This window comes from Chiloscyllium plagiosum, unplaced genomic scaffold (assembly GCF_037043375.1).
Source record: "Chiloscyllium plagiosum isolate Xiang-an unplaced genomic scaffold, Cpla_swu_hap1 HiC_scaffold_2, whole genome shotgun sequence".
NCBI classification, from domain to species: Eukaryota; Metazoa; Chordata; class Chondrichthyes; order Orectolobiformes; family Hemiscylliidae; genus Chiloscyllium; species Chiloscyllium plagiosum.
The window spans coordinates 130,887,561-130,912,919 of NW_028270140.1; the positions used below are offsets into that span (position 1 = coordinate 130,887,561).

General features: G+C 43.0%; 1 protein-coding gene across 2 annotated transcripts in view; it reads right to left on the reverse strand.

The window, feature by feature from the left end:
• The window catches only part of LOC122557614 (organic cation/carnitine transporter 2-like), a 48,767-nt gene extending 23,408 nt beyond the window's left edge, over positions 1-25,359 (reverse strand). For both annotated transcript variants that reach the window (XR_015750942.1, XM_043705357.2), the window contains exons 1-2: positions 23,847-25,359; positions 6,433-6,536 (exon numbers count right to left, since the gene is read on the reverse strand). Coding sequence is in view for 1 of the 2 variants with exons in the window: in XM_043705357.2 (XP_043561292.1) it covers positions 6,433-6,536; positions 23,847-24,230 (488 nt within the window). In the remaining variant the exon portion in view is untranslated. The remainder of the gene's footprint in view (positions 1-6,432; positions 6,537-23,846) is intronic.

The window sequence follows — 25,359 nt, forward strand, 5'->3', positions numbered from 1 at the left end:
AAATAATACCTAATCTGAATACAGATTTATCCTTTGGTATAATATATCAGGTGCAGGGATATAATGGTCATATTTCCAAACTGACATATTGGAATATTAGCTCTCACTTGTGCTCTTAAATAACAAAATAAAAGACTCCAAATTTCTATGAAATACACAGAAACACAAGAGATGCTGACAATGCTTCATTTATTGCTCTTGCCTTGTTAAAGTGGTTGTGATGAACATTGCTGGTGTGAGTTTTATCTCTAACAAGATATTCTACCTGGTGTGGCAATACTCATGTTAAATCTCTCGTAACATAATCGATGTGGATATCATGGCACTGAAGAATCCAACAGACTGCTATTACAGCTCAGTAAATATTAAAAATACTTACATTCATAGCCACACCAGTGTTTGTGCTAACAATAAACTATTAAGCTATATAAAGCAGCATTTTTCTTGCAGCATGTCACATTTTAAGGGAAAGATGGAATAGGTGATCATTCTACCCTCGGGTCACATGCTATGAAACAGTGATGTTACCATAAGCATGTCTCTTAAAGGTATACTGACCGTGAGACATAATACAATTGCCACTGAACTTGTCCAGTCGTTGTGTTGGTGCCCCTCCATCAAAGGCATATATAGAATTTCATTGGGTCAAACCCTGAAAATGAAAGAACAGTGGTATATTCCCAAGTGAGCTCGAAAGTTGCACACAACTGTTCAGAGATTGAGTCCTGTTCTTCTAGGCAAAACCAGCATTCAAACACATGCTAGTTTGGGGAAAACAAAAACCTGTAGCACTTAAACAGCCATGTTGAGCATGAGGTCACAGAAAAACCCTTGCTGAAAGATGAAAGTATCTGTAAATCTGTGAAGGCTCTCCAACATCAGAAGGTAAGGGGCTTTGCTTATAATTGGGAAGGACCTAGGACATCTATACCAAAATATTAAATTGAAAAATGCAATTGAAAGATAACACAGCTAAAACAGCCATCTCATTCAGCAATCAATATTTCCATTTTAATTAAAGTGAAAAAAAACCATTGATGGAAAAGTGAAATTGAAGATTAATGACTGGGAAGGATTAAAAACCATGATTAAAATTAGTGCATACTTCAACATCAGTAAGCACCATAGCCAATGCCTAGGTCCACAGATGTGCCAGAAGTAAGAGACCACAATAATCTCACAGCTGGATGTGCTATCAGGATGACTGAACAGCTGTGCTACTCAGGGCTTCACTGTCACCACAAAAGGCACAATCTCAAAGCCTCCACAAAGCTCTGTCAACCAACACATGTGAAACAGATGCCCAATTACAACCAGCAAAAACAATCCATCATTAAAAAGATTGTCCCACTGGAAAAAAAGAGTGAAGAGTCAGAGTTGGGAAGAGAACTGCAGCTGCTGAAGACTGCCATCATCTCTATTACAAGATGACCAAAGTCCTCACTGTGAGACACCCTGCAAGGCTAAAATCCAAAGTCTCAACTCAGAGCCAACAGTGACATCTCCCAAGAACTTACTATCTGTAAAGAATCATCTGTAAAGAAGACCGTGTCTTCAGAATCCTTCAGGGGGAGGGTGTGCAGCCAGAAGTCGTGGTACACATTGGCACCAACGACATAGGTAGGAAGAGGGGTGGGGAGGTCATTCAAGAGCTCAAGGAGTTAGGCTGGAAGCTAAAAGCTAGGACAGACAGAGTCGTCATCTCTGGGTTGTTGCCGGTGCCACGTGACAGTGAGGCAAAGAATAGGGAGAGAGTGCAGTTGAACACGTGGCTGCAAGGCTGGTGTAGGAGGGAGGGCTTCAGATATTTGGACAATTGGACTGCATTCTGAGGAAGGTGGGACCTGTACAAACAGGACGGGTTGCACCTGAACCAGAAGGGCACCAATATCCTGGGGGGTAGGTTTGCTAGCACTCTTCGGGGGGGGTTTAAACTAATTTGGCAGGGGGATGGGATCCGGACTTGTAGTCCAGCAAGTAAGCTAGCTGTGTGTCAGGATGCCCAAGACTATAGGGAGGCTATGGAGAAGGTAGCACTGACAGGGACTACTTGCAGACACAGAGATGGGCTCAAGTGCGTATACTTTAACGCAAGGAGTATCAGAAATAAGGTGGGTGAACTTAAGGCGTGGATCGGTACCTGGGACTACGATGTTGTGGCCATCACGGAAACGTGGATAGATGAGGGGCAGGAATGGCTGTTGGAGGTTCCTGGTTACAGGTGTTTCAGTAAGATTAGGGAGGGTGGGAAAAAAGGAGGGGGGGGGGGGTTGGCATTGCTAATTAGAAATGGTATAACGGCTGCAGAAAGGAAGTTTGAGGGGGATCTGCTTCTGGAGGTAGTATGGGCTGAAGTCAGAAATAGGAAAGGTGCAGTCACCTTGTTGGGTGTTTACTATAGGCCCCCCAATAGCAGCAGAGATGTGGAGAAACAGGTTGGGAAACAGATTTTGGAAAGGTGCAGAAGCCACAGGGTCGTAGTCATGGGCGACTTCAACTTCCCAAATATTGATTGGAAGCTCTTTACATCAAGTAGATTGGATGGGGCGGTGTTTGTGCAGTGTGTCCAGGAAGCTTTTCTAACGCAGTATGTAGATTGTCCAACCAGAGGGGAGGCCATATTGGATTTGGTACTCGGTAATGAACCGGGACAAGTGGTGGGCTTGTTAGTGGGTGAACATTTTGGTGATGGTGACCACAATTCTGTGACTTTCACCTTGGTTATGGAGAGAGATAGGTGCGCACAACAAGGTAGATTTTATAATTGGGGGAAGGGAAATTACGATGCTGTAAGGCAGGATTTGAGGAGCATACGTTGGGAGCATAGGCTGTCAGGGAAGGATGTGGTGGAAAGGTGGAACTTTTTCAAAGAGCAGATACGACGTGTCCATGATATGTATGTACCTATCAGGCAGGAAAGAAATGGTCGTGTGAGGGAGCCTTGGTTGACGAGAGAGGTTGAATGTCTGGTAAAGAGGAAGAAGGAGGCTTACATAAGGTTGAGGAAACAGGATTCAGACAGAGCAGTGGAGGGATACAGGATAGCCAGACGGGACCTGAAGAAAGGGATTAGGAGAGCTAAGAGAGGGCATGAAAAATCGTTGGCGGATAGGATCAAGGATAACCCCAAGGCATTCTATGCGTATGTGAGAAACACGAGAATGACGAGAACGAGGGTAGGTCCGATCAAGGACAGTAGTGGGAGACTGTGTATTGAGTCGGAAGAGATAGGAGAGGTCTTGAACAAGTACTTCTCTTCTCTTCAGTATTTACGAACGAGAGGGACCGTATTGTAGAAGAGGAGAGTGTGAAATGGACTGGTAAGCTAGAAGAGATACCTGTTAGGAAGGAAGATGTGTTGGACATTTTGAACAACTTGAGGATAGACAAGTCCCCCGGGCCTGACGGGATATATCCTAGGATTATGTGGGAAGCAAGAGAGGAAATTGCAGAGAGGATCTTCTCGTCTTCACTGGCAACGGGGGTGGTACCAGGGGACTGGAGAGTAGCGAATGTTGTGCCCCTGTTCAAAAAAGGGAATAGGGATAACCCCGGGAATTACAGGCCTGTTAGTCTTACTTCTGTGGTAGGCAAAGTAATGGAAAGGTTAGTGAGGGATATGATTTATGAGTATCTGGAAAGACACTGCTTGATTAGGGACAGCCAGCACGGATTTGTGAAGAGTAGGTCTTGCCTTACAAGTCTTATTGAATTCTTCGAGGAGGTGACCAAGCATGTGGATGAGGGTAGAGCAGTGGATGTAGTGTACAAGGATTTTAGTAAGGCATTTGATAAGGTTCCCCATGGTAGGCTTATGCGGAAAGTCAGGAGGCATGGGATAGAGGGAAATTTGGCCAATTGGATAGAAAACTGGCTAACCGGTCGAAGGCAGAGAGTGGTGGTAGATGGTAAATATTCAGCCTGGAGCCCAGTTACAAGTGGAGTTCCGCAGGGATCAGTTCTGGGTCCTCTGCTGTTTGTAATTTTTGTTAATGACTTAGATGAGGGAGTTGAAGGGTGGGTCAGTAAATTTGCAGATGATACGAAGATTGGTGGAGTTGTGAATAGTGAGGAGGGCTGTTGTCGGCTGCAAAGAGACTTAGATATGATGCAGAGCTGGGCTGAGGAGTGGCAGATGGAGTTCAACCCTGCCAAGTGTGAGGTTGTCCATTTTGGAAGAACAAATAAGAATGCGGAATACAGGGTTAATGGTAGGGTTCTTAGTCAGGTGGAGGAACAGAGGGATCTTGGGGTCTATGTACATAGATCTTTGAAGGTTGCCACTCAGGTGGATAGAGTTTGTAAGAAGGCCTATGGAGTATTATCGTTCATTAGCAGAGGGATTGAATTCAAGAGTCGTGAAGTGATGTTGCAGCTGTACAGGACTTTGGTTAGGCCACAGTTGGAGTACTGTGTGCAGTTCTGGTCGCCTCACTTTAGGAAAGATGTGGAAGCTTTGGAGAGGGTGCAGAGAAGATTTACCAGGATGTTGCCTGGAATGGAGAGGAAGTCGTACGAGGATAGGTTGAGAGTTCTCGGCCTTTTCTCGTTGGAACGGCGAAGGATGAGGGGTGACTTGATAGAGGTTTATAAGATGATCAGAGGAATAGATAGAGTAGACAGTCAGAAACTTTTTCCCCGGGTACAACAGAGTGTTACAAGGGGACATAAATTTAAGGTGAAGGGTGGAAGGTATAGGGGAGATGTCAGGGGTGGGTTCTTTACCCAGAGAGTGGTGGGGGCATGGAATGCGCTGCCCGTGGGAGTGGTAGAGTCGGAATCATTGGCGACCTTTAAGCGGCATTTGGATATGTACATGGATGGGTACTTAATCTAGGTTAGAAGTTCGGCACAACATCGTGGGCCGAAGGGCCTGTTCTGTGCTGTATTGTTCTATGTTCTATGTTCTATCCCCACCAAGAGGGACTGCCAATATTGTACAGCAAATAGATGGGAGTGGGAACATAACGATCACATATTCGAAGTGTACAGATAGATAACTGGTAAGTCCTGGTTACACTAAACTTCTTAACAAAGTGATATTAGGAATCCTTTCTTGACACTGTGTTGTCGCCCCTTTCACTTGGAGCCTAGTTGGTAGCGCACATGTCCCTGATTCAGAAGGTTGATAATTTGATGCTTACCCCAGAGATCATAGCACACAAAACCAGGCTAATTTTCCAGTGTAACAATGTGAGCCTTCTATGTGAAGGTGCTTTACAGACAAGATGGGAAATTGAGGATGCTTCTGCCCTCTCAAGTGAACACAAAAAGTCTCTCCTCGAAGAGAAGGCAAGCTCTCCCTGGTGCGCTGGTCAGGTTTACAACCAATGAAAGCCCTCTGTTGGTGAAAACACACCAAGGAAGTTTCACCTTTCATTGATAGGGCAGGCAATATAAGACATCATAGCCAATGACACCCACATCCTGGGATCAATTTTTTTTCAAATCCCACGTCATCCCAGTACTCTCCAGTTTAACTGTCCACTTTACAACTGGAAACAAATTTATGGCACATCAAATTACAGGGAATACCATTTCCAACAAGCAAGAATCCATTCATTCCACCCTGACTTTCACAGGCATTAAAATACGCTCCCCATCCCTAAAATCAACACCTGAGGGATGAGAATTGACCAGTACCTTAACTGGACCAGCCCTCTAAAAACAATAGCTACAACAGCAGTCAGAGGGCAGGAAATCTGCAACAATTAAGTCACCATCTGCCCCTCCCAAAATCTGTTCACCATCTAATGCACAAATCACGATCAGCAGAATGATGGAAAACATCACTCGGCTGGGTCAAGAATCTCGACAATATTTGGCACAAAATGCCTACCTTTCCAGAATAAATCTGAAACGAATACAGAGAATGCTGGAGGATCACAGCAGGTCTGACAGCATTTGTGGAGAGAGAAAAACAGTTATTGTTTCAAGTCTAATACGATTCTTCTTCAGAAGCTGTCAGACCTTTCCCAAATCACATCCACCAACTCAAACACATGCCATCCACCCACTGGCACCTTCTGTCAAATGTACTGCAGCAACACGCCAAGTCTCCACCATTGGCACCTTTCGAACCTGTGACCTCTATCACCTGGAAAGGACAATATTTGACAGATGCGTGGGAACAGAACCACTTACAAATTACCCTCCAAGGGAAAATAGCATCCTGACTTGCCATTTCAACTCTGTCGCCAGGTGAAATCCAGGGACTCCTTCTCCAACAACACTGCAGAATACCTACATCGCAGCTGATGACGGTGGCTCACCACCACCTTAAAGGTAAACTGGGTATGGTGCACAAATCCTAACCTTTCCAGTGGGTCCAACATCCCAAGAACCAAGGTATGAAAAACATCTTTTTACTAGCCGCTAAAGGAAATTACCATAGCCAGTTAATTATTTAGTTACTAAAATTAAGAATTGTACCTGTCTGAAATTTGTCCAGAGATGAATGATCCGCACAGCATGCCCAAGAAAAATACTGATGCTGTAAATGGTCTTTTCCATTTATTATCACAAACAAGATTCCACTGAAAAAACAAGGCAAAGTCATTAAAAACACCAAACAAAAAATAAACAAAAGAATCACAGATGCTGGAAACCAGAAACAAAAACAGAAATTGCTGTTAAATGCATTCTGAAGAAGGGTCAATGAACTGAAAGATTAACTCTGCTTTCTCTCCACAAATGCTATCAGACCTGCTGAGCTTTTTCAGCAATTTCTGTTTTTGTTTTCATTAAAAGCACAATTAACTTGCATTTCTGGTGCACTACTGGTTTGTTAAAAGCCTGGGGCTGGAAAGAATATAATGGCATTGCCATATGAACCAACTTGAATGATATCAGTTTGCTTCCATTGCAAGGGAGGCATTAATTCGTTTTCTTTTGGTATTTAAGCCCCGACAGGTCACAGGTCTGTTGTGAAAAGTACAATTGTCCCTTTGCTTGATTGTGCTTTATAGGTTTCTTTAAAAAGTGAGAGTTAGCCAGGTGCAGAATGGACCCAGTGTTCTTTTCTTGTATTACAACATTGAAAACATTTCAAAAACCAAAACAAAAATTGTCCCAATCATCAGCCATGTAAAATCAGGAGGTCATGAAAAGCCCTATGGACAGCTAAATTTTATTGGAAATTAAATTACTACACTTGTGACTCTGTGATCTGATTGATAAGACATGGATATGACAGAATGCACAAAAGAAAAGGTGTTCATTTGGGGGAAGCCAGTTTTAGCCCAGTATTTGGTATGATGAAAACTGCAGTTACTGACAAATCAATTGTACGTCATGGAAACCATTCATTCATATTATAATTGTGGTGTTGAGTTAATTGCAACTTACAAATCCAATTGTAAATATTACTGTAAAATTGGGCGGGTTCAGGGTGAGTGAGGGCTCAACTTTTTGTTATGATGGCTTGTCCTGTAGGGACTCACTCCTCTTTCATTAAAAAATTAAGAGTGTTTAAGGACAGACATTTCTCCATTTGGGTCTGTTATTTCTCCGTCCGACTATAGAGTATACTATAGTGCAGGTTCCCATCCTCAGCTACCTTCTTTAAAATACAGGAACCCTCGGTATCCAATACACCGGCGTTCTGACTAGCATGCTCTTAGTGCTTTGCAAGTGATTCAGCTGTTGCAGAGAGATCAGAGAGGTGTTTTGCTTTTAGTTGCTTTGTGCAATGCCAATAGGTTGTCCGTGGTCAAAGTGAAAATGTACACAAATCACCGTCTGGTAAACTTTGGGTTATTCTGACACAAATATTGGTGCACTTTCCAGCATCTGTGGCTGAACCTGGGGAACACAGCTTGTTTCCACCAGTCAACGCCAACATCCAACATGTACTGTTGGAGACTATACTCCAACAGAAAGCAGCATTTTGAAATGCAATATTATCATGTGGGGATCTGGTTAACTCCGTTGGTTGGACTGTTAGTTTGGAATGCAGCATAAAGCAAACGGTATGGGTTCAATTCTCACTGCTCCAGCTACAGTTACTATTATAGACCACACGACCATAGGAAACATAAATAGGAGAAGGCCCTTTAGCATCTCCCTTCAATATGATCACAGCTGATTCACCATTTCTCATGTCCACATTCCTACTTTTTTCCCCATAACCCTGAATTCCCTGACGATCGAGAATTTATCTCAGACTTAAATATACATGAGGACTCTGCCCACACAGATCTCCATGGCAAAAACTTCCAAAGACTCACTGTTCTGAGAGAAGTTCCTCATCATTTCAGGTTTAAGTTAGCACCCCTTTATTCTGAGACTATGCGCTCTGGTCCTAACTCTCCCATGAGGGAAAGCATTCTCTCAGCATTTACTCTGTCAAGTCCCTTAACAATCCCATATGCTTCAATGAGCTCACCTCTCAATGTTCTAAACTCTCTTCCTCAAGAGCAGCAAAGACTGGGTCATGGAATACTCTCAAGGCTGAGTCAGGTTTTTGATCAACAAGGTAGTCGATGGTTATGGGAAGACAGGCAGGACTGTGACGTTAAGGCCATGATCACATCAGCCACGATCTTATCTAATGGTAGATCTACTCCGAGTAGAGTCCCAACCTGTTCGCTTTTGCTCATAAGACTCTCCTCAATCTCTCCTAGGAAAGTGGACTGGGAAAATTGGCTAAGCAAGGTAGACAGAAGAGAAGCAGTGGGAAACATTTTTTTAAAAGGAAAATGCTGCATAACTCTCAAAGATGTATTCGTTTGAGAAGAAAATGATGCTGTGGCTACCCAGGGACATTAAGAATGATGTCAATTTGACAAGAAAAGTCAGAAAATGTTGAAAAGTTTAGTGGTAGGCCAGAAGATTGGGGAACATTTAGCAACCAGAAAAAGGGGGCCCTTTTTTTTGAAGCAAGCTGCAATTAGTGCCATTTAGCTAGAAACAAGGCACAACAGTGCCAGATTGCTGTCAAGTGACAGGAAGGTAGCTGCCTGTCACAAAGATGGCAGTGCCCATTCACACTATAGAAACAAACTGTACAGGGAACATAAGAATGGTGTCACAGCTGACTATCCGTACATGCACAGTTCTGGCTGCCATCTTCAGTGTTGGCAGCACATTGTCCGAGAAAAAAAGTGGCAGAAAACAAGCGTACAAGGCAAAACTAATAAGAAATATATTGTATATTTCTACAAGTAAATCTTTTCTGAACCCTTTCAAGGTTAACAACATCTTTCCTATAGCAAGAAGACCAGAATTGAATGCAGTATTCCAAAAGTGGCCTAACCGATGTACTGTACAGCTACAACATGACCTCCCAAATCCTCTACTCAATGGACTGACCGATAAAGGCAATCAAACCAAATGCCTTCATCACTACCTTGTTGACCTGTGATTCCACTTTCAAGGAACTTTGAACCTGCACTTCAAGGTGTCTTTGTTTGGTAACATTGCTGAGGACCTTACCATTAAGTGTATAAGTTCTGCCCTGATTTGGCCCATCAAAACATAGCATCTCACAGTTACCTAGAACAAACTCCATCTGCCACTCCTCGGCCCATTGGCCATTTTATCAAGGTCCCATTGTACTCTGAGGTAGCCTTCTCTGCTGTCCACTACACCACCAATTTTGGTGTCATCCTCAAAATTTACTAACCATACCTAGTATATTCACAACGAGAGGTTGAGATTGAGGAATTAAATAATGGCAGGTGAAGCTGAAGGTTACTGTCTGATCAGCCACACCATTTAAAATGGCAGAGTAGAATTAAGAAGCCAAACAGCCTATTTCCATACATGGGAAGGCACCAGGAAGAGTAATGGACTACTAAACTTGAAATCTTTTGGAACTAATGGTCTGCATCCTATGGTCTTAAAAGAAGTAGCTGCAGAGATAGCAGATGTGCCCTTTTTTAAATCTCCCAGATTAATGCACTAGATTCTGGATTGACAAACTGGAATGTAAGACTTTTATTCAAAAAAGAAAGGAGACAGCAAGCAGCAAACTAGACACCAAATAACTTGGCATCGGTCATCAGGAAAAGTACTAGTAGCCATTAATGGAGGAGGAATAAGACATTTAGTACACAATTATATATTCAGACAGATTCAACAGTGTTGTAAAAGGAAAATTGTGTTTCAAGCAAGGATTAGGAACAGGGCAGGCAATTCACCCCCTTGATTCTGTTCCACCATTAGAGAAGATCGTGGTTGATGTGATCGTGGCCTTAACGTCTCAGTCCTGCCTGTCTTCCCACAACCATTGACTACCTTGTTGATCAAAAACCTGACTCAGCCTTGAGAGTATTCCATGACCCAGTCTTTGCTGCTCTTGAAGAAGAGAATTCCATAGCCTAAACAACCCTCAAAAAATTGTCCTCTTCTGTCTTAAATGGGATACTCTCCTTTTTTATGGAGCATAGCCTCTTGGCTCTGCACTTATCCTGCAAGAAGCAGCGTCCTCTCAGCATTTACCCTGTCAAATCTGCTCAGGATCTTGTGTTTTAGTAAGATCATCCCTCATATTTCTCAATTCCAATGGGTGTAGGCTTGGCCTGCTCAACCCTTCCTCTTAAGCCAACCCTTTCAACCCAGGATCTCTCAACTTCTCTGAACTACTAATGTGATTACATCTGTTAAGAACAAAACTAACACTGTACTCTGGATGTGGGCTCACTAAGGCTATGTACAGCTACAGCACCATTTTTCTACTTGTATATTCCAGTTTCCTTGCGATAAATGACAATGTGTTGATCACTTGTTCTATTTACATACAAATCTGGTTATTCATGGCGTAAGAGACCCCTAGATCCTCTTGCGCTATTGATTTCTGCAATCTTTCCCTAACTAAATAGCATTCTGTTCTTTTTTATTAAATTCTCCTTCCTAAAGCAGACACATTCACATTTCATAAATGTTCGCCTGCTTAATCCGATCTAAATCACTGTGCAACGTAGTTACAGCTCACTTTCCCACAAAGATCTTTCCTATCTACCTTTGTGCCATCAGGAAATGTTTCTACCACTCAAAATACTGATAGACAAATGCACGAGAGATCTTGGAGGATAGATTAGATTAGATTACTTAGTGTGGAAACAGGCCCTTCGGCCCAACAAGTCCACACTGACCCTCCGAAGAGCAACACACCCAGACCCATTCCCCTACATTTACCTCTTCACCTAACACTACAGGCAATTTAGCATAGCCAGTTCACCTAACCTGCACATCTTTGGACTGTGGGAGGAAACTGGAGCACCCAGAGGAAACCCACACAGACAGGGAAAGAATGTGCAAACTCCACACAGACAGTTGCCCGAGGTGGGAATTGAACCCGGGTCTCTGGCGCTGTGGGCAGCAGTGCTAACCACTGTGCCACCCCTAAAAATTTAAATGGTGCTGCTATTATGCGATTTTTTTTATAACACGGGGTTGTACAACAGAACTACTGTGTTATAGCAGAATTGAATTGTATTACAGAACATTGAGACAGTGATGGACACAACAATATTCACATTATGTCAACATTGATCGACCCAGGGTGGATAAAGGGAACCAGATGTAGCGTATCCAGATTTCCAACTGGCAGTCGATAAAGTGCCACATAAAAAGACTACCACTTTCGAGAAGAGCTTACGGGAGTTGCTGAGGTGGTGTTGATATGTAATGTGGAAGAGGGTGGGCAAACAGATAGGAAGGAAAGTTGGGAGCAATGAGTCTTTTACAGTTTGACAGTCCGAAATTAGTAGAGCTTCAGGAATCAGTAACCTAATGATGCTCAGAGTTATGAGCACTCCCTGAGCATGGTTCCCAGTTGGTTATGATTCCTGATGGCATACCCTAAATTATTAACCTACCCTGGTCAGGAGGGATGAACTGGCTCCACTTCTTAATTCCCCCACCCACTGGGTTGGTCATGACAAGGTTAATTTGTAACGATCCCTCCACATGTGGATAACTTTCTCCCAGACCAAATTAAATCTGTCATAAAAGGGAATCTTTTAAGGGAACCAGGCTTTCTAGAGTTATCATAAAGTGAGAGTTTAGTAGCTGCTAAAATTGAGTAGTAACAACATAACACAACACACAAACACAAATTATTAGCAAGGAGAGTCCAAAAAAATGCACAAACAGTTCAGAGTCTGATCATTAAGAAACAGCAAAAATCAGCAAGTTGTGGCCATTAAATGGGATGGTACTGGTAGCATTGACATTGGGAGTGGAATAGTAGGTTAAAATCCTTGCTTTTTTTTGAGGGTTGACTGAAATTCTTTTGTCTTGATTGAGTGCTCTGACGTTCTGTCAAAAACAGAGCACAAGTGTCCCTATCCCCCTTCCTACCCACAGTGCGGGAGCATTTGATGGCTATTCTCAAACTGTGACCTTCACTGCATAACTAGTACACTAGACCGCTGACAGACAAGGGGAGCAGCGAAAGGTGGCCAAGCAGAGGCTGATAGCTAAGTTCCATACCCATAGGGAGGGCCTCAACCGGGACCTTGGGTTCCTATCACACTACAGGTGACCACCATTGCAATATACACACACACACACACCTATACACAGACACACACACACAGACACTCACACACTGCTACAGACACGCTCAATCCCACATTCACACATATACCCTCTCACAGACTTAGATCACTTTACATACACACACACACACACATATGTACACACACATATATACACTCTCTCTCACAGAGTGAGAGATTAGCTTAGATTAGATTTCAAATTAGAATCAATCTAAACATTATGGCACAGACAACAGAACACAGAGGGCTAACACCTTCTACATCTTAACATCTGATCTGGCTAACACCAATTGTTACACTTAACCTGAGAATGTAACTTTTAAAAAAAGTTTTATGATTTACATATGAAAGAAGTGAAACTATCATGGTCGTTCTAAGAGATGAGAGACTCAACAAACAATCAAGGTATTTTTCAATGTATAATTTCAGTTACATCACACTGTAAACTTTTGCTATAAATTCTGTGTCTTACAATTGTGTACTCCACAACTAGGAGGAGAAAGTGAGGTCTGCAGATGCTGGAGATCAGAGCTGAAAATGTGTTGCTGGTAAAGCACAGCAGGTCAGGCAGCATCCAAGGAACAGGAGAATCGGCGTTTCGGGCATAAGCCCTTCATTCTGATGAAGGGCTTATGCCCGAAACGCCGATTCTCCTGTTCCTTGGATGCTGCCTGACCTGCTGTGCTTTGCCAGCAACACGTTTTCAGCTCTACTCCACAACTACCTGATGAAGGAGCAGCGCTCCGAAAGCTAGTGCTCCAATTAAACCTGTTGGACTATAACCTGGTATTGTGTGATTTTTAACTTTGTGCTAAATGGGACAGACTTGAACAGATCTAGCGACTCAAGACACGGCCTTTACAGGTCAATAAGCAGCAGCACTGGCACATTCCAACATAATCTACAACATCATGGCCTGGCAGATCCCCCACTCTACCATTACCAGGTTATCAAACCTGATTCAATGAAGCGTGTACAAGGACATTCCAGCAGCACCTGCTCCATTGCCACCAATGCAGGAAAAATGAAAATTTACCTGAATATTTGAAGGACTCAGATTGCATTTGATTCATGGTTAAAAAAATGTAATCCTTTCATCATAATTAGAAATTAGTTAAATCTTCAACTAATCTGCTGAATGCTGATCATTCACCATAGTCTGAAATGGATAAATTATCTTTTCTCTGATTCTTTTCTTTTACCATTGACTTGGTTGTAATTAAGTGGCTATTTCAAGACAAACACATTTAGTCCTCATCCAGCCAGGGCAAAATGAAAGCTCTAGTCAGATTAAATAACTAATCTCTGGAATTTATTTCTAGTCTTCGTGTGACAACTCATGAAAATAAATAAAACCCATTCAATGGATCTGCTGTATCCCAAGCAACTGTAATAGCTTTGTCCAATTTATCTGTTAATGCCTGTTCTTTGACCTTCCGACAAGGAGAATTATTGACTTATTTATATACAAACCAACTTCAGTTTATCCAGTCAATGAACACAGAGTCTACCATGTCTCTTTTCATTCCACCTCCTAATCACATTTTGCAATGAACTTAACCAAGTTTCTCTTGAAAGAAAGAGCCTTAAATTAATTCCCAGCTTTAGTTTGCTTCTCCTTATGTAGTACATCAAAGACTGCAGATTAATCAGAGTTATACGGTTTTAAAACCTTTGAATTCAGAGGAGATTTGGGCTTTGTTGCCCAAACCAACATTTGTTGCCCATCCCTGATTGGATTTGAGTAGGTGATGTGTCTGTCTTCTTGACTAGCTGCAGTCCATGTGCTGTTTGATCCAGCAACATTGAAGACACAGCAAATATATTGGTGTGTGGTGTGTTGCTTGGAGGAGAACTTGCAGATATCTGTCGATACCTATCAAAATTAAACCTCTGGCACTTTCTCAAACCCGTTGACACTGGGATCAACTTAACACAACATCAATGATTGAAATATGTCTCCTTAGGTCACTGGGCAGTGAAAAGTTCAACCAACATTTTCCGACTGGCACTTAGTTCATTTAGCACGTACAAAATAATCATTTATTGCTAACCCAGTAACTTGCACATGTTTATTTTGCATCAAACCCAGATGCCTTCCTGCTTCACTTACATCATCCAATTGTAACATTCATTTTCAGAGCAAATATTACACTTACCAACATTTCAACTACATGTGACACTTAACTCCTAATTTTACTTATTGTACTTAGAACACAAAATAATTTAGGAGCATATCAGAATGTAACTAACACTTGAGCTGATAAAAATTAGAGATTAACCTTTCCCTTAGCATCATGCAAACAACTTAAAACATGGGCAAGCAACTGTAAGAATCCTAACCAGAGATTACATACTAACCCTGGAATTCCCAGTGACAGATTTTGCAAGACCTGGGACATCCTCTGAGCTGTTTGGCAAGAATTTCATTCATTACTCATTTTAACAGTCCAAGCCAAAATCATTGTCCAGGTCTTTTTCCTTTCAGGCACAGATTTCAATAACTGCTCAGGACCATTCACACCACCTCTCTGTGCTAACAGCAGCATAAAAAAGAAATACCTGCATTTCAGGTCTTATTTGAGAAGAGGAGGTCAGTGTTAAAACATAGCCTTCTTAAATACGTGCCCCCAGGAGAGGCATAGTCTGTCCTTCTTGAGATACACAAAAGAAAAGTGAAAGATGATAATCAGTAAACATAAGCCGAAATGCCAATCATGTGCAATTAAAATGGACACAGCAAAGTATTGAGAAAACAAAAGTACCAGAAGACTGCTTTCTCCTGATGCTGGTCTACTAGAGTTCTTTGCAAATGGATCTTCCTGATCAATGATGTCTTTAACAGGCGTTGAGAGTAGAGTGGTGCTGGAAAACCACAACAGGTCAGGCAGCATCCGAGGAGTAGGAAAATCAACATTTCGGGCAAAAGCCCTTTATCGGGAATGAAGCAGGGAGCCTCCAGGGTGGAGGGGTAAATAGGAGGGGCGGGGGGGGGTTGCTGGGGAGAAGGTAGCAAAGTGTACAATAGGTGGAGGGGATAGGTGGGAAAGGAGATTGGCAGGTAGGACAGGTCATGACGATGGTGCTGAGCTGGAAGGTTGGAACTGGGGTAAAGTGGGGTGGGAGGGAAAATGATGAAACTGGTGAAATCCACATTGATGCCGTGGGGTTGAAGTGTTGCAAGGCGGAAGATGAGGCGTTCTTCCACCAGGCATCAGGTGGTGAGGGTGTGGCAATGGAGGAGGCCCAGAACCTGCATGTCCTCGGCAGAGTGGGAGGGGGAGTTGAAATGTTGGGCCATAGGGCGGTATGGTTGATTGGTGCAGGTGTCTCAGAGATATTCCCTAAAGCGCTCTGTGAGAAGGCGTCCAGTCTCCCCAATGTAGAGGAGACCGCATCAGGAGCAATGGATACAATAAATGACATTGGTGGATGTGCAAGTAAAACTTTGATGGATGTGGAAGGCTCCTTTGGGGCCTTGAATGGAGGTTTTGCAATTTCTGTGGTGGAAGGGGAAGGTGCCAGGAGAGGAGGGTGGGTTGTTGGGGGGCGTGGACCCGACCAGGTAGTCCCAGAAGGAGCGGTCTTTACGGAAAGCGGAAAGGGGTGGGGAGGGAAATATATCCCTGATGATGGGGTCCGTTTGGAGGTGGTAAAAATGTCGGTGGATGATGTGGTTTATACAAAGGTTGGTAGGGTGGAAGGTGAGGACCAGGGGGTTCTGTCCTTGTTATGGTTGGAGGGGTGGGGTTTGAGGGCGGAGGTGCGGGATGTGGATGAGATGTGGAGGGCATCTTCAACCACGTGGGAAGGGAAATTGCGGTCTTTAAAGAAAGAGGCCATCTGGTGTGTTCTGTGGTGGAACTGGTCCTCCTGGGAGCAGATATGGCTGAGGCGGAGGAATTGGGAATACGGGATAGCATTTTTGCAGCAGGTAGGGTGCAAAGAGGTGTAATCCAGGTAGCTGTGGAAGTCGATGAGTTTGTAAAAAATGTCAGTGTCAAGTCGGTCGCCATTGATGGAGCTGGCGTTGGTCAGCCTACCCAGTGTAGAATTGTACAGCACAGGAACGGGTCCATTGGCCCACAATGTTATGCCAAACACACCACCAAATGAAACTAATCCCTTCTGCATGCTCTTAGTCCATATCCTTCCATTCTTCGCATATTCATGTCCCTTAAACGCCCCTATCGTATCTGCCTTCACCACCATCCCTAGCAGCATGTTCCACATTCCTACTACCCTCCACGTAAAAAAACACTTGCCCTCACCTCTCCTTTGAACTTGGCCCTCTCACCTTAAATGCATGCCCTCCAGTACAGACATTTTAACTCTGGGAAAAGGTTCTGACCATCAACCCCATCCATGCATCTCATAATTTTATAGACTTCTATCAAGTCTCCCCTCAGCCTCCGCCACTCCTCAGAAAATAACTCGAGATTTTCACACCTCTGCTTATAGCTCAAATCTTCTGATCCAGGCAGCAACCTAGTAAGCCTCTTCTGCACCCTTTCCAAAGCTTCCACATCCTTCCTTAATGTAGCAACCAGAACTAAACGCAATACTCTAAGTGTGGCCTAACCAAAGTCTGTTAAAGTTGCACACTGTCAACTGCATAGGGACCTCTTTGAAAAGTAACAAATGACAGCCACAGGAGCCAATGGAGAATCACTGAAGATTGTGAACTTGCGAAATGGTTTTAGTGGCAAGTATTTTTGAACAGCAATTCTAACTTGAATTTTTAGTAAAAGTGTATTTTAACTCTGTGGTGGTGGCTGGCATGTTGCTTTGTTGTGTGACTGGAATCCATTTCTTCCATCAATGAGCATCAATCCATCACTCCCCTCTGCCTTGTCAGTTTTACTGTCTGCTCCAGAGTGCTTCAGAGGCAGGAACAGATGTTTCGCCATCATATTCGATTTCTGAATTTGCACTGACTACCAAATTTTGCACTACTGTATCTTGATTCCTCCTGACCTTGGGTCCATAATAAGCACCTTTGAGAACCCACCAGTTAAAAGCCTCCAGTAAAGCCAGTAGTGATGGAGAAACAGAAAAATTCTGCTGGGAATGCATTACCCTGTCCCACCCACAAAGAACTGCCCTTAGTCTTACTTCGTTGTGATCTTAAACAGTGTCTGCAGTCTGTGTGGCTAATCCAAAAAGGCAAAAGAAATCCCTTGTCATTTTTACATCGCTGATGTTTAACAATCATGACAATTTCAGCAGCAAAATGGAGAGGATTCAACAAGGTGGTGCACAGGCTCTCTCCTGATGTGCCTTGGGCTACTTTATGATATTAAAAAGCCATTGCTTAAACATGAGACTTTCTTTTCATTGGATGTGGGCCAGCATTTATCACCTATCCTTAATTGCCAAGACAGCAATTAGGAGTCAACCATATTGCTATGGCTTGGAGTCACATATAGGCCAAGTCAGGTAAGGTTGGCAGATTTCCTCCCCTAAAGGAACCAGATGGGTTTTTGCAACAATGGTAATGTGATTCGGCCAGCATTTTTTAATTGAATTCAAATGTCACCATCTTTCACGCATGTCCCTGGAACATTAGTCTAGGGTCCTCATTACTCATCCAGTGACATTACCACCATGCCATGGCCTCCCCTTTATTGTTGTCACTGCAGGCAGCAGGGAGCCTACTTACAGACAATGTTAAGGGAACATCCCAGCCAGCGACAGCTGTGCTCCAACTCTGCCCTTTTCAGCAACCCCCACTTTTTATCTATTGCTCCAGCATTCCATTCCCTAATCCAGAAACTCTGGAGAAGTTTCGAAAGGAAATTCATGTCCCCTCTCCCCAAAGCCTTCTGGAAGATTTGTCTCTCTGACCAGGCTGGAGGTCAGGTGCCACACTTTAATCTTTTGTTCAGTGAAATCACATCTTGTAACTCACACCGAGTGTTTCAATATGTTTAATTAGGTTTAGGACACTAAACAAATCAAAATTACTTTGCTGTTGCTGGAAAATATGGGTTTGGAATTCAGTTGTATTGCTACAGATGGGAAACTTTTTTTTTGACACTATGGATTGTATCAGTGCCTCAATATAGTATAGTCATTCAGTAACAGTGAAGCCGCAGGGAACTTGTTTCCAACTCATGATCGCCAAGACCCCTAGATTGCCCCTTTGAGGCTTGCTGCACCTTATACCATTTGGGCAATTGGCAGGCTTTCCTTGGAAATTACAGACCTCTCCCAATGGCAGGAGTCCCCCATGATATCAAAGGCAGTGCTGTTGCCAGTTCTATACCCACCTGAAGTTTCTGGTTGGTCCAGTGATGGTTTGAAGGGGTTGTGGGTGCAAGGGGTATTAAAAAAAACACCTGGCCAATCATCCTTTTCCAATGGCAGATACAATGATCAGGGACTGAATAACTTTCAACAAAGAACCCAGACCCAAGAGCCCAGATGGTATTGAAGGATTCAACAGGCATCTATTACAGCTATTACAAAACATTATACACGCAGTTATACATACAACTGCTTCGTCACTAACCCCACTATCCCTGCCATCTTTCTCCAGAGCTGCTAAACGACAGATTATTTTCCTCGAAAAGCTCATTTGATCGCATTCCCACTTCTGAGTGAGTGTCAGGGACTAGAGTTCTGACTTCTCAAATGAATGGATGTTTTTCTCCAATTTGCTTCATCACTGAGTCGTGCTCTTTGAGAGGGAGGGGAGAGTTTAAGGCGCCTCAGCACCACATTCAAAGATAACTAGCAATCAAAAATGCTGCCTTTGGGAGCAATGCCCTCATCCCAAAAATTAGTTTTAAAACAGGCTTTTGTTTTAAAAACAGCATACCTGAACTTGAATTAAACCCTCAAAGTGTAGATGTTTCAACCCATTTTCTCACAGTTTAAAATTTAAAACAGTGGAAAAGAAACTTGTCACAAATGAGAGAGAGTATGCCTGCCCCAAGCTGTAATAATGTACTCTAAATCTGTTGTTTCAGATCTATTACTTCTGACCTTCCCTTCATCAGGAGATCAGAAGTGGGGATGTTCACTGAATATTGCATAATGTTCAGCACCACTCACAACCCCTCAGATACTGAAAGAGTCCATGTTCAAATTCAACAAGAACCTGAACAATGTGAAGAATGTGAATAAATTAGGGCAAGCGAGCTAGTGTTATGGACCAGACCGAACCCCCTCACTACATATTAAGGAGATAGCCTCGACCCTAACTTTTTCTTATTTTAAAGGCAAGTGCCAAGCGTTGCATTCAGGTACAATTTGATTGATCAAAGGACCAGCTTTGAAGCAAAACACACTTTATTCATATACTATAGTTAAAATACAACAAAAGAAAAAAGAAATTCAAATAACACTACTGGAAGACTTTACAGAATAATAGATTATTAACCACTACAAACTAATAGTTCCAGTATAGTAACATCCTATAAACAAACCCTTGGCAAAAGGCAAATTCAGAAAAATAGATTGTCTCACATGCAATTCTCCAGTTAAGGAGGAAAACATCAAGAGCAAACTCAGAGACAGAGAGAGATGTTCTGCGGTTTCTAACCCCAGCTCCAAGACACCAGCAGCTGCTACTGAAAAACTAAAACTAAAACTAAATATTCTGGTTATGTGGGAACTTGACCATTCAGGCTGTTTTTATTATTCCAACCTTTTAGAAGAAGGCCAAGGCCTCACAAATTGGTTTCTTTATGGGCTTTCAATAGACAGCTCTGCACCTCAGTCTTAAGATCTCTCTTCAAAAAAAATCCAAGACAAAATACATTTCTTAAATCCATAGTATTGTCACACTGGCAACATAAAAGAAGAATGGAAGAGTTTTTTTTAAGATAGATAAAAGATAAGAGATAGGCAAGAATGGAAATTGGATGACTGGAAAATGAGGCTGGAGAAATAATAATGGGGAACATAGCAATGGCAGAGGAACCGAACTGGGACTTTGTTTCAGCAGCATGCCAGAACTTCGAGAGAGTCAGGACAGAGGTGAATGTAGTAGCCATCAGTAAGGAAGGGTTTCAGATGCTGAAAGCAGATAAATCATTCCTGATGAAGGGCTTACGCCCGAAACTTCAATCCTCCTGCTCCTCGGATGCTGTCTGACCCTGCTGTGTTTTTCCAGCACCATCCTAATCCTGACTCTGATCTCCAGCATCTGCAGTCACTTTCACCAAGGATAGGAGAGTAGGCAAAGACATGGCAGATGGAATATAATGTGTGAAAGGCTTAGGCTATGCACTTTGATATGAAGAACAGACGTGTAGACTATTATCTAATTGACAAAAGGACTCAAACCAGATGCACAAAGGGACTTAGCAGTCTGCATTCAGGATTCTCTTAAGGTTAACATACAGATGCAATTGGCAGTCAGGAAGACAAATTCAATGTTAGTATTCATAGAATCAAAGAATCCCTACAGGTGGAAACAGGCCATTTGGCCCAACAAGTCCACACTGACCCTCTGAAGAGTAACTTACCCAGATCCATTCCTCTACCCTATTACTCTACATTTCCCCTGACTAATGCACCTAATCTATATATCCCTGAACACTATGCGTAATTAACCACAGCCAATTCACCTAACCTGCACATCTTTGGAATGTGAGAGGAAACACACGCAGGCATGAAGAGAAGACTCCACACAGATAGTCACCTGAGACTGGAATCGAACCTGGGTCCCTGGCACTGTGAAGCAGCATTGCTAACCACTGAGCCACCGTGCCACCCTGTATTTAAGAGGGCTAGAATACAACAGCAGGTATATACTGCTAAATGCTCCATAACACACTGGTCAGACCCCATTTTGAACATTGTGAACTATTTTGGGCTCCATATCGATGGAAGGACTTGCTGGCATTGGAGGGGATCCAGAGTAGGTTTACATGAATGGGCCCAGGGATGAAGGGCTTGTCATTTGAGAAGCAGTTGACGACTCTGGATCTGTACTCAATGTAGTTTAGAAGGATGACGTGGGGGTGAGAAGTGGGGAGAATCTCATTGAAACTTACAAAATTCTGAAAGGCCAGGTTAGAGTGGACGTAGAGAAGATGTTTCAATATGGAGGAGAGACTAGGACCCAACGGCACAGCCTTAGAGTGAACGGAGATGAGAAATGTCTTCAGTCAGAGGGTGGTTAATCGTGGAACTCATGGCCTCCATTTCTTTCTGTGGCAAAATCATTGACTGTGTTTAAGATAGAGATTGATAGGTTCTTGATTACTAAGGGGATCAAGAGTTACAGGGAGAAACATATACGCTATGATCGAATCGCGCAGCCGACTCAATGGGCCAAATGGCCTGATTCTGCTCTTAAATCTTATGTCTTGTGTTGGCAAGTAATATTCATGCCAGACAAAGACCATTTCTAACTACGCAGAATTCAACCATTGCCCCTTGACATTACCATCACTGAAATTCCCTGTACCAACATCCTAGGGATTAGCATTGACCAGCAACTGAACTCCACCAGCTATAAAAAATATTGTGGCAATAGGCGAAGGACTAAAGGTAAGAATTTTATGCAAGTATCTCACTTCCTGTCTGCCGTCATTAGGAGTCTGAAGGGGGTCAGTTAGTTGGACAGCTGGTTTGCAAGACAGAATGATGCCAACAGCATGGGTTCAATCCCTACACTGACTGTGGAAACCACAAAGGTCCCTCCTTCTCAAACCTGAAGGCTTTTGCGGTACAGTGTCTGCATCTCTAGGCAAGGAGGTCCAGGTTCAAGTCCCATCTGCTTCAAAGGTGTGTATTGATATTTCTGAACAGGTTGATTAGAATTTTATTTTGACAAAGGTCGTGTGAAGAAATACTCTTGACTGAATGAATGTAGCTGCAACAACACAGGAAGCTTGACACCAACCAAAAGAAAGCAGCCTGCTTGACTAAAAGTTCTTTCATCACTGATGCATGACAACAGCAGTGGGCACCATCTACAAGGTACACTGCTGTAACTCACCCAGGCTCTTTCAACAGCAACTTCCAAACCTGTTACTTCTAACACTTTGAAGGTGCAGAGCAGTAAAACACAGGGAACAATACCACCTGCACATTTCTCTTTAAGCCACTCACCTCCCTGACTTAGCACTACATCACCATTCCTTCACTGGCACTGGGTTAAAATCCTGAAACTTTGTAACAGCACTCTGTGTCCTGACACCCCAATGACTGCAGCAATGCAAAAGGCAGCTTATCACCACCTTATCAAGGATAATTCGGAATGGGAAATAAATGCTGAGTTAGCCAAGACATCTGGATCTGAAGAAAGAATATTTTAAGTGATTGTCACAATGGCTTCTCAGAAAAACAGAGGAAGACTGTAATAATGGTGACATCTGCCATGTGGATTACTGTTAGCTGGATTATTTAAAACAGTCAGTGTAAATCATTTTTAACGATTCTCACCTAAATTGTTTGAGGTTTAAATTATTTGCTATAAACTACAAATTAAACGTTTCATGCCATGATTATTGGTGGACAAGTGTGCAAAACTGGTTGAGTCAAGCACATTATTTGCGCCAGCAAGTACACATTATTAGCCATCCTCTGCTCTTAAAATCTTTCACTTACTTTAATTGATTATAATTACATCTTAAAAACTTCAGAATGGACTGGGAACAAGCAAATAGAGATCAGAAACAGACTTTCTCTCTATCCCAAAACCATCCTAACCTTCAAATATAGTTGTATCACATCATGCGTTCCCTAGAAATTCCCTCACTAATGGCATTGTGGGTCAACTCACAGAAGGTGGACTGCAGCGGTTCAAAAAGGCAGATCACCACCACTTTCTCAAGGGACAGGCAATAAACACAGGCCAGTCAGTGATGCACACATCCCACAAATGAATAAAAACAATGCAGCTCGATCCTTACATTTTCATCCCTGCCCCCACCCAAAGAATAATATACAAATCACTGTAAATGCTCACAAGACTCTCCTGATAATGTTGTGGCATCTTTGGTTTCTTGTCCAGTATCCAAAATCTATGCTGCTGGACCCTAGGAAGCCTTACCTGCAGCTCCAGGGAACTAAGTCTCTCAAAATATAGCTTGAAACCTAGAGACCCTAGATTTGTGAATCAAGACCCCAGTTTGAGAAGGAGGGACTTTCACGGTTTTTCATAGTCAGCGTGGGAATTGAATCCATGCTGTTGGCATCGTTCTGCCTTGCAAACCAGTCGTCCAACTAACTGCATTTTCAAATCCAACAGGAGCTGAAAAAGTCCATTCCCTGGTAACCCCAATCTGCACAACACCACAGCTCGTTTCTTTTTAAAAAGACTCTCATTTAACATGAAGATCACTTAATAGTCTTAAAAAGACATTTAAAATCTCTTACCTCACTGACAATTGTCGAGATGTATCTATCTGTGCTGTACACCCAGCCGTCAACACATGGCTCTATTTCACGGGCTGTCTCACTGGAGCGGTCTCCTTCAAGAGATTTGAACTTGCTACACCTACTGTACACTTGCTCACCGTCCCTTTCTTCAATAGGGATCCGTAGACTCAGGTTCAGTGACGAGTTATTTCCTTCGATGGTGGTATTTGGAGAGTCGGGCAGGCGGCAATGGTGCTGCGGGGTGTCTCCCACAAACACCATAGAGAGACCAGTGTAGCCGTTCGGGATGTTGATGACACTCAGCAAAAAGAATATCGTTTTCTGGAAGGGACCCCATGCTCCCAGGAAGGCAGTTAACTCATCATAATCTTGCACGTTCATCCTCACAAAAAGAGGACCCTCCTGGACGACCGCAACTCACAAGTCATGCAAGTACAAGCTCTTCGAGTCTACAGAAGCAAAAGACAACATTAATAAATAAAGTTTCTCATCAAAATCTGTCAACCACAGCAACTTCTCCAATGCAAATACAAAAGCCTTGCACAAGTAGTCGCCTGGTTGTTTGGATGCGCATGCGCGCAGGGGATGAAATTGTAACATGGAATTTTGATACTTTTGCTGACCACGTGCTTCAAGTTGCTTTAAAGACAACTTTCCCCTCTTTCTCAAAACGCCGTTCAGCTTGTGTTGCATAACTTTTGATGAGTCCGAATACCAGTTATTCACTGGCGCAATCGCAGCCACAATGCTTTGTGGAAGAGAGAATTTTTACTACACCAGAGTCAAGCAAAACGAACACTTTTTTTATTCATTTTTGGGATGTGGGCATCGTTTCTTGGCCAGTATTTATTGTCCGTCCCTAGTCGCCCCTGAAATCGTGGTAATGGACTGCCTTCTTCAACTGCTGCAGTCCACCTGCTGTGGGTTGGCATACAATGCCATTAAGGAGAGAAATCATAGGCAATGTTTCCAAAGCAAGATGGTGAGTGGCTTGGAGAGGAACTATTGGAGGCGATGGTATTCCCATTTATCTGCTGCCCATGTCCTTCTCAATGGAAGTGCTCGTGGGTTTGAAAGGTGTTTTCAGAGAATCTTTGGTGAATTTCTGCAATGCATCTTGTAGATTGTACACAGTGCTGCTAGCAGTCAGCGGTGGAGGGATTGGATGCTTGTGGCCAATAACGAGGAATGCTTTCTCCTGGGTGGCATCAAGCTTCTTGAGTGTTGTTGAAGCTGCACCTATCCAAGCAAGTGGGAGTATTCTATCACACTCCTGACTTCTGCCTTGTAGATAGTGGCTTTGAGGAGTTAGGAGGTGAGTTGCTCAGCCGAACATTCTTAGCCTTTGCCTTGCTGTTGTAGCCACTACATTTATGTGGTGCGTCCAGTTGAGTTTCTGAACAATGATAACCGCCAGGATGTTGATAGTGGGGGATTCAGTGATGGCAACACCATAGAATGACATGGGGCACTGGTTAATTTTGTTTTTATTTATTCACTGGATAAGGGT